Source organism: Haliotis asinina, chromosome 6 (assembly GCF_037392515.1).
Source record: "Haliotis asinina isolate JCU_RB_2024 chromosome 6, JCU_Hal_asi_v2, whole genome shotgun sequence".
Lineage (NCBI taxonomy): Eukaryota > Metazoa > Mollusca > Gastropoda > Lepetellida > Haliotidae > Haliotis > Haliotis asinina.
The window spans coordinates 59368843-59379322 of NC_090285.1; the positions used below are offsets into that span (position 1 = coordinate 59368843).

The 10480-nt window shown below is 40.3% G+C and overlaps 1 protein-coding gene across 1 annotated transcript; it reads left to right on the plus strand.

The window, feature by feature from the left end:
• The first annotated feature begins 1059 nt into the window (after positions 1–1059).
• Positions 1060–1626, plus strand: LOC137287978 (uncharacterized). Its single transcript, XM_067820344.1, has one exon. The coding sequence runs from the start codon at positions 1060–1062 to the stop codon at positions 1624–1626; it is 567 nt and encodes a 188-aa protein (XP_067676445.1).
• Positions 1627–10480: the final 8854 nt, after the last annotated feature.

Below are 10480 nucleotides of genomic sequence, written 5' to 3' on the forward strand. Positions count from 1 at the left end.
AGAAATCTCCATATGGTCTTTAAAACTGACTGATGCCAGCTGTCTTGCTTTAGTTAGACACAGTGCCTGAAAGCTTGCTCTGAAACCAGTCTGAAATCAAAGTCTGAGCACTGGTCTAACAACAATATGCGAATACTGATGGACAATTCTAAAAGCTATAATGTGTAAATAATGTTATACTTTCTCAAGGAGAATTCTCACGTATTTTTGTCTGACAGTGAGTGTTAGCTGGTATGGTTGAGTATATCTTGGCAGAGTCGAAGAAGACAAGCACTCAGTGGTTGATTGATGGCAACAATCCACACCTTTATGACCAAAACAGTGAGTTCAGGCATTTTAACCAACTCATGCTCTCTTGTTGTGTTGGTGGATGTTGTGGAGCCATCGGGAGTCTTCCTGAATCAAAGATTTCGTGAACTACTGTTGCAGTTCCAGTTTGTAAACAACCATTATTATGTAAGACACCAACCAGTCATGACTCCTGAAATTGATTGGTTATCGGTTACATATAAATCACTAACCTGCTGCTTCGAAACAAAACCCATTACAGGTGGCAGTACTCTTCCTTTCTCACGTAACGCCATTCTTTACCGAAACAAAATAATAATAAAAAAAACCCAAAAAAACCAAAAAGGCATCTAGGGTTCAGAAACAGTGTGTGTGATGAAATCCGCTTCTAGCATCATGTAAAACAGTGTCAATCTTTTATGAAAGACAGAACAATTCGGGCTGAAAAAAACAAGTGTGTGTCAATCCGCTTCAAGCATCACATAAAACAATGTTTTAAGGATCAAACATGTCAGCTTAGGGGTGACGTATTATAAATGACTTGATGACCATTATTTGACATTAAGTTTCAAGGTGACCAGTTACATCGAATTACAACTGACAGGTGTATTAGAGTTTTATCTGACAGATCGACATCAATCGGTCCTTGTGGGCAGAGAGTACTCTCTAGCTGTTGCAGTCTCATGTGGAGTGTCCCAAGGATCGGTTCTTGGTCCGGTTCTGTTTGTGCTGTACACAGGGCATGTTGGAAACACTGTCAGTGATCACGGTATGTCTCACCATGATTATGCTGACGACACTCAGATTCTGGAAACGTTTCACCCATCAGAGTTGAATGAGTCCCTTCAACGCTTTGGTGACTGTCCACTAGACATAAAGTCGCGGATGACTACAATTATGTTCAAGGTGAACGACACGAAAACCGAAGCTCTCCTTGTGGGTACAAGACAACACCTAAGCAAGGTGGATGTTGTCACCCTCAAAGATGCAGATGCGGATATCTGTCCATCAGATGTTGTGAGGAATCTTGGCGTTCACACTGACTCTTCTTTGACGTTCAATGCCCATGTTAACCAAGTGAACAAAGCATGCTTCTTCCATCCCGGGTTGATCAGCAACATTCGCCAGTACCTGACTTCTGCAGCAACTCAAGCCCTTGTTCGAGCTCTAGTAGCACCCAGGCTCGACTATTGTAACAGTGTTCTTTCTAGCATCAACTCCAATCTGATAGAAAAACTGCAGAGGATTCAAAACACCTCTGCTCGCTTTATCAGCAGAATTTCCAAACGTGCCCACATCACTCCTGTCCTTATAGAACTCCATTGGCTTCCAGTCTAGGCAAGAATCGATTTCAAGATACTCTGTTTGACGTACAAATGTCTTTATGGCGTTACCCCTTCCTACCTCTCTGACCTGCTTCACCCATATGTACCAGCCCGCAGTCTCCATTCCAACTCTCAGAATCTTCATGTGATACCCTCCTACAAACTGAAATCTTTCGGACACCTACACTTCTCCTACACAGCACCAGTCCTCTGGAATGCTCTTCCATGTGACATCAAAGGCTCTGAAAGTTTTGATAGTTTTAAAGCATAACTGAAAACCCCTTTTTTCAGCATACTTCACATAATGTCACTCATCTTCATCTTTGTACATATTTTTATTCTTTTCTGTAGCGCTTTGAGCATACCTAAGGGCGTGGAAAGGCACGTTATAAATGTGCATTATTAATATTATTATTGGTTTTAGCAAGGTTTGGTAAATATGTTACTTTCAGTGTTGCAGTTAAATAAAGACGTTTTACCGTTCCTCTAGCCTTAAATAACAGAGGAGAAAACGACATGGTGTGTCTTTTCACGACTTACGACGAGTTTGTCAAACCCAGTTTTTCTCTTCAATCTTCAAAATGAAACACACGCGTAGGATCTGCCTTTATCACCGAGGCGATACGTCTAGACATACTGTACTAGTAAGCATTGGTGCAGACATTCGTACATTTCCACATGATGACGTCATAGGGATCGGATCTGCTACTAAACATCCGCCAAGCTGTCTGCTAGTGAGATGCAGGGAGGGGCTCGAGGCTCTCACACCACTACGTCACGGTTGAATTATTGCTTCTTCATAACTCACATTATGTCACCTTTGACATGACGTTTGCAGTGCTAAATCTAGTTGTCTGGCAGCTTTCATTTTACGAACAAAAACAAAACATGTTTGATATTCAAATATTTTGTAAGAAAATAGTGTTGGTCATGACTCAGAAGAGAAAAGCGATTCTGATTTATTCCATTTTCAACTGTTTTCACTGAAAGGACGTCAACTTCGACTTAGAAATCCTTACAACTTAATGTAAAATAGGACAAGTTTATAGGAAAATCTAGATATGGCTGCATCAAATTTTCTCAGCTAGCTACACATTATCACTTTTTTTGGTAAATTCAGAATGAAACACCCATACGGTTTATTTAATAATTTGATGAATGAGTAGAAGTTGGAGTGAATACCATCATATTCTAATGAAACAGAAGCGTGGTATAAAACTTGAACTTTAAATATTTGTTGCCGATTTATATAGTTTGAGATAGTTGAGGATGCAAAATTTTGTTATCTTGTAAAAATACAGAGAATTTAAAGGTTTCACAGAACATGAAAACTGTTTTAGGGAATTGTTGTGGTTGACAAACACACAATGCGTGTGCGTGTGCGTGTGCGTGTGCGTGTGCGTGTGCGTGTATTGTCTGTGTTTAAGGTGCTCGGTCAAAATGGCTAGCAGAGACACGTATGACTAATGTATGTGTACGTATATAAGCATCAACGACCCCGAATAAATCACGGCGCCTGTATATTTATCAAACACATGCAAAATGAAAGTATTTGTCAAATGTTTAAAATTATGTATATTTCTACTACCATACATTGTATAGTTGTTGTACGAGGTTTTGCTTCCATGCCGATTAAAGCATTGTTTGATTGATTGGGTGACTGCATTTGCAAAAATAATGTACATAATTATAGTCCATTTTTCTTGTAGCTTATGGGAACGTAGCTCCCTCATTCACGTAAACAACTACCCTAACTTTCATGAATATGTTTGATTGATCTTGATACCATGACAGTTAGAGATGAGAGACTATCCGATGTTGACAAAGAAGGAAGTTCTTTTGCAGGTGTTGTGATTTAAATGTTCTATTTATAGACACATGTGACGTTACTCTGTAGTGTAAACGGCCCATCACGATACGGCATTTAGGTGACAGTTATCCATGTATATACATAATCCCGAATATTCCATTTATGTTCACGGTACTATTTTTTGTAAACATATGTCGCCCGCGTCGTATGATGTCAAGAAGTAAGAGCCATCTTAGACTGACGTGACACGTGATTAAATGGCATAAAATTAGCTCTTTCCAAACAGAATTATTTCATCCTTGAATACGTACACTCTAATGTATTCTTTGAAAAAGTAAGGGAGCCTAAACTTTCAATCTGGATAGGAAGTATGAGCGTTAACAAGCTTTTCAGAGACAGACACGATAAGAACGCATCAGTTTTTTTTATCACCACCCCTAAACACAAGGCAAGGGGTGTACGTGCAGAACGAAGTAAATTTGTTAGCTTTGTTTGACGGTTTTCAAGAAGGTCGATAAATCACTGTAGGCCATTAATTTTGACAATCATCTTGTATCACACAGTTGTTAGTGTTTGTTTATAGCCGTCTTTTTTCTTGTTTGCAAATGAAAATCCTACGCAGGCTACACAGTTTACGCAATACACCAGTTATCTTTCAAAAGCGATTACTGTGCAAACAACCATGGTCATAAGGAAGTGCAATCTAAAAGAATTCATTATTATCCTATTTATTTCAATCGTAAATTAAAAATGAAGTTCCACAACATTTTTTGTGGAGTATAATAAACCCATTTAGAGCCCCACGAAATTGTGAAGAGCTTTGTACCAGTGTACAATCAAGGCCTTGATAAAATTTTAAAATTGTTATATGAAAGAAATGTAGAAATTCCACATTTGATGCAAAAGCGAGAAAATTTTTAATACCATTCCTTGTTCTGACGTGTATATTCCAACGTGTGTTTTTGTTTCAAGAGAATACTTGACGTTCCCTTGCATGTTTTGTAGACGGATATACTAGTGGGGAAGAAAATCCTCACATTTTGATGAACAGATGGTATCATCAGTTTTTGAGTACTCAGAATCGTACATTGTTCTCTGCTTATTCGCTGGCATTTACCTACGAAAATGACTTTCTGTCGCTAACATTAATTGAACACAGACGTCACCTGAAATCGACGCACGTACCTCAGCAGCTAAGAACACATGCATTGACGTGCAGGTTAAGTAGTAAACCTCGATTGCATGGGCTTTAGATTCAAAGTTCGAGTCTTGCCCATAAAGTACATTTTGTTTAGTTAAGGGCCGAAAAGAACCGACTGGAGTAAACTGTCAGCGCGTGAAAGGGAATCACCTGTAACCTTCGGCTATTCTTGTTCAGTAAGCGCCAGTTATTCACATGTTCATCCCTTCACAGTGCACATCTAGTTTAGCCTGGAGGGCGGGGTTAAGCAACCAAAGCAACCCCAGAGGCTGTGATGGGACAATTCATGCACAACAGGTTGTAAATTAAAGGGAGACATCGAGGACACCTGAAAGCATTCAGCCCTACACGTGTCCTCAATATGTCAAAATGATTGGTTTGCTGTGGTGTGGTTCTTGTTTAACGCCACACTCCGCCATATTCCAGCTATATTACCTCGGTCTGTAAATGATCTAGTCTGGGCCAGACATTCCAGTGATCAACAACATGAGCATCGTTCTAGGATACAATGACATGTGAAGTCAGCCACCCTGAACTCCCGATCTCTTAGGACAAGCATGGTTTGCTGAAGATCAATTCTAACCCGAATCTTAACGGGTACATTACAATGGAATTATTCCCAGGAAGACTGTATCTATCGACCCCAAATTTAAATGAATGGCTTGAGAAAAATGACATCGAAATAGCAATAAGTACTTCCTTTGATTCCGAAAAGTGTTTATAAATGTACTAATGTTCGTCAGTTGCAGGAATACATTTTTGATTGTAATGTTTTAAATGAATGAAAATTGGCACAGCGTTTTTCAGTACATTAGCCTGACAAGGACATAAAATTTGACGAGGTCAGTTGTGATAAGACTGACTGGATTACGACCGTATGGGTTGATTTGTTTTAGAGGCTGGTGAGGACAGGCATCAAATCATTAGCTGATGAAACGTTAATGCTACCATTAAGCGACATGGAACCGACAATAGTGCTGTACTGTTGTACTGTTGTACTGTTGTACTGTTGTAAGCACCTTAACTGCTATACATTTTAAATTGTTTCAAGTAGTTTCAAAGGCATTTAGAAGTTGGAGGAATCAAACTAAAAGTGCTTTATGGTTCAACTTCTTTATTATACAAGGTCACAACGTTTCGAGACAGATTCTAGATTCTAGTCTCTTCTTCAGGTGAGTTAGTTTGCTATACATTTTCTCGAGAGCCTTACGGCGACATGTCTTCATTGGTCAGTCGAAATGACAGCAGTCACTGTCCATTGCTTAGTACGATACCATATAACATCATAAGTGTTATTCACAGTGTCATCAGCCAATAACATATACATCATCCGATCAGCAGGTGGGAACATTAATGAAGAAGAAAGAAATATCGTTTACTCCGTCCGCGGAGTAGTGCTAACTCAACGTTCTATTTGGGCCCATCTGCACAAAGTAATCTTAACTTTACGATGCTTGCAACTTCCATACTCTAAGACTGTAATGTTGTACAGTCGTACATGCTTTGTGCAAATACGCCCCGAACTATGACAACGCCCGACTCTAGTGTCCGTGTATGATAACTATGATAATTCACGTTTATAAGTGTTGTTTCGTCCATACACAAACAAACATTAGCTCTTGACAGATATGCAGAATGGGATACACTGAGCTAAATATGAAGAAAAAGACAGGTTTCAAATCTGGACTATTGGTACTAGTACAGAGTCGCATACATTTTGAGAAAAGAGGACTAAAGGGTTACACACCCCAACACACACACACACACGCGCGCACGCAGACACACGCTGACACACGCAGACCCAGACCTAGACACACACAGACACACAGACACACCCACACGCGCACGCACGCACGCACGCACGCACGCACGCACGCACACACACGCTCCTTATCCCTCACCCCACTAAAAGCATTGCTCCATTGAACAGCAGCTCTGAACCATTAGAGAATCACATCAGATTGTGTACTTAGATCTACAGTGTTACACAGGAGTGATAACCTTTGGCTCATGACTGGGAACGGTTACACACCGGTGGAGACAGAAATTAAAGTCGGATATAGCAGTAGTATATACAGGGAGACCTGATCTTTGCTATAGCTTCCTTGAGAAAATAAAGAAGCAGATGAGTGCAAAATTCAGTTACAGCTGTTAACGAATAAAAACAAAGCGTTGAAATGCCATCAAGATCTGTGTGCATGGTTTACTAAAACAAATCGCAGTGACTTTATGCGGCCCCGAAAACGATAAAACTAGACCAGAGCTAATTGCAGTTAGAATTAAAAGTTGAATTAAGTTAAGAGACAGAATCTCTTGTTAACATAATATATCACTAAGTGTATTTTGGGTGTAGTGAGATTAACATTAAAGTCATGGAGTTAGAGTATTTCTTCATGTAAATTCTTGCTCTATGACATTGCTAGTAGTCGCTGCACGACACAATACTGTTCCAATCAATTGCAAGGGACTTGAATAGAGTCAGGGGAGGTGACCTCACATAAAATCACGTTCAGGGGCATATATATTCGAAGGATTAGTAACTCATTTGTACATGACTGTAACATTGACGATTTGACGTTTAAATATCAAATCGGTGATGGATTGTAAGTAACAGTGATGGATTGAACCAATTTGACAAGAGATTATAAGATTAGGCACATTTTACGACCGCTTCGTTTAGTTTCAAACAGTGCATTTTGAGGTTCAAGGCCACATTTCGCATCTGCATATAACTTGATTGTATCAACCCATCCGTCCTGATCTAATCGATACAAAAGTAAACAAATGGAGATTAGACTCTGCTATTTACATTAATGGGTATAATTTCTTACACCACGTCGGGCATGACACGTCAACGGACTAACGTTTTAATCCGTCTCTACAGTATCATAGATAAATTCTATTGATCAGTCAGTCGCATTTCTCACAAAGAAAACGAACAAAAAGTGAAATGTGATGTTACAAACTAGAAAATATTACTTCCTATTTTCGATGACCTACACCTACACGGGTAACAAAGAGCTGATGTGAGCATTTGTAATATATGCATACTGCGAGCGCAACGAAATGTTGGTGAATAGTAGCAAAAGAACATTTGTAATACGTGATAAATGTATTTCTAAACATGTAGCGTTGTGCAGGGGTTGATGCACTCATTTTCCCTGAGGAGGGTATGTCAGCGTATGCATATCTATCATGGTTTCAAGTGAACACTACCATGGCGTATTGTCGTATTTGGTGTCACAAGGCTCAAAAACAGTCAAGGAAACGCTGAGGCATCACGAACCACAATCACCACAGACGGATATTCAGTTATCTGCGTCTTAGCGTTGTGCCTTGTCTTCGGACCGGAAAAACGTCATGAGTCAAAGTCTCGTTTACAGTGTGACCCTCGGTCCCCGGATGTACATTCTATTATATCTATATAGCATGACTGTGCATGCTATTGCTAAGTTTTATGGCGTTTGATACGCTGAGTATATAACGAGACGATATCGTGCAGTTCAGTACAGAGATGTGATGTACAAAGGGCTACGCTTATAAAGTTACTGTTATCATTATTTCAGTGTCTCTAATAGACACTGCAATTAATATAACGCTGTGTGCAATCTATTCTGATCAGTGCATCAGACGATATGTTTCAGTTGAGAGGCAGTGATGAACCTGTGACTTTGACTCTGTGACACAGATAGTAATGTCGAGCCGCTGTTAAGACGATGTCATGATGTTGAGTGTGATATATAGCTATTCTATGAGATAGTTACGACTCTGTAATGTTGGTGTCGTTACGAATGTGTGATGCTGATGTAGTTACGACTATTTAATGTTGATAGAGACTATGTGATGTAGCTACGAATTTGTGATGTTGATAGACATTATGTGATGTATTTACGACTGTGCGATGGTGATAGAGACAATGTGATGTTGATAGAGACGATGTGATGTTGATAGAGACGATGTGATGTTAATAGAAACGATGTGATGTGATGCAGTTAAAACTGTGTTATGTTGATAGAGACAATGTGGTGTTGATAGAGACGATGTGATGTAGTTACGACTGTGTGATGTTGCTAGAGACAATGTGATGTTGATAGTGGCGATGTGATGTTGATAGAGACGGTATGATGTAGCTACGACTGTGTGGTGTTGATAGACATTATGTGATGTAGCTATGACTGTGTGATGTTGTTGTGTTGGCGCTACTGGTAAACAAGGACTTCCTTCGTCGAGCGAGTCCGTGCTGAATGTGCAGGTTATGCTGGCTTAGCCACAACGGTTGATGAACCGGTTTCCGTTTCTGAAATGTCACGATGACAAAACGCGGTATTAAAGCAACATGCTGTGAATGTGTGAAACCAGTGATTTCAAGTAATCCCTGCAACGAGTGAAATCTTTGTGACCCCAGGGATTTAATATATTTTCTGCAAGCATTAATTTCAAATATTCACTGAATGTGTTTAATGGAAAACCATGAAAAACTATAATTTCACGAAATCCTTCGAAATTTTATTAAATACATGAATTTACTGCGGTGACTCTTTTATGGATTACGTGAAATCCCTGATTTCACACTTTCCCTGTAATATAACCTACAAACATGTCTTGTGTGGGCCAGGATTAGAACCAAGTGTCAGAGGTCTCTGGCGTTCCCAAGGGACGCAACTCTGGGCAGCGAATAGCGCCGTCTAAGACGACTGGGCCGCTCGTCCCCAAAACGTCTCCATAGAAAGAGTTGATGATTATGAGAAACATACACACAGAAACAAAACGTACCAGAAGTAAAACTGATCTGGCATCCCAGCCTGCGCACCTGCGTTATTCAGGCCGAGGAGTATATAGCGGTGTTCCAGGGTGGTTGGTTTGTGTTTGAGACATCGGTGTAAGTGAAATACCATGCAGCCACTGAACAAGAACACCTCACTCAGATTTTGTCAGTGAGTGAGTGAATTTAGTTTTACGCCACACTCAGCAATATTCCAGCTATATGGCGGCGGTCGGTAAATAATCGAGTCTGGACCAGACAATGCAATGATCAACAGCATGAGCATCGATCTGTGTACTTGGGAACCGATGATATGTGCCAACCAAGGCAGCGAGCCTGACCACTCGATCCCGTTAGTCGCCTCTTAAGACAAGCTTGGTCGCCTTTTATGGCAAGCATGGGTTGCTGAAGGTCTGTTCTACCCCGGACCTTCACGGGTCCTCAGACTTAGTAATCTCACTCTGAGCCGACCGGTGCTTGATTTCATCCATTGAAGCCAAGCCCCAAACTGATTGATACCTTGTAGGGTGCAGACGGGGAGCAAACCCAAACCTACTTATCCAACAGAACGAGGAGACTCCCGGGAGGTACCTGTGTAAACAAGTAAAAAAAGAGCAATACCAATTTGCCTATTGGTTACCGTCAAACTCGGCAATATTCCATCTGACAAGCCGATCCACTGAAAAACATCGTGAGCGTCGATCGTCCCAAAGCGTTATACGATGACATGTGACAACCGAGTCACCGAAACCGACCACTATACTGCTAGTCGCAACGTACAATAAACGCGGGTTGCTGAAGGTACACTCTTCAAAAAAAGAAACGCAAAATGAAATTCAAAAATGCTACAATTTTGTACACAGATGTAAACTCAAACATATTTTAGGGTTGCACATTGTTTCTAGAATGTTTTAGAAGACTACGCTTGACCAAACACAACCAAAAATGATTTTGAACGGTTTTATCAATCAGGATGGTCATGGTGTGCGTGGACGTCATGGAGCACGACTATCAGGCACAATGATTGTTTCTCACGTGCAAAGCATGAGTACAGCATGTGACTATGAAAGACCCAAATGAATCTCACAATTTCA

Coding starts and splice junctions, on each gene's coding strand:
- LOC137287978 (XM_067820344.1), top strand. CDS start 1,060: ATGTCTCACCATGATTATGCTGACGACACTCAGATTCTGGAAACGTTT.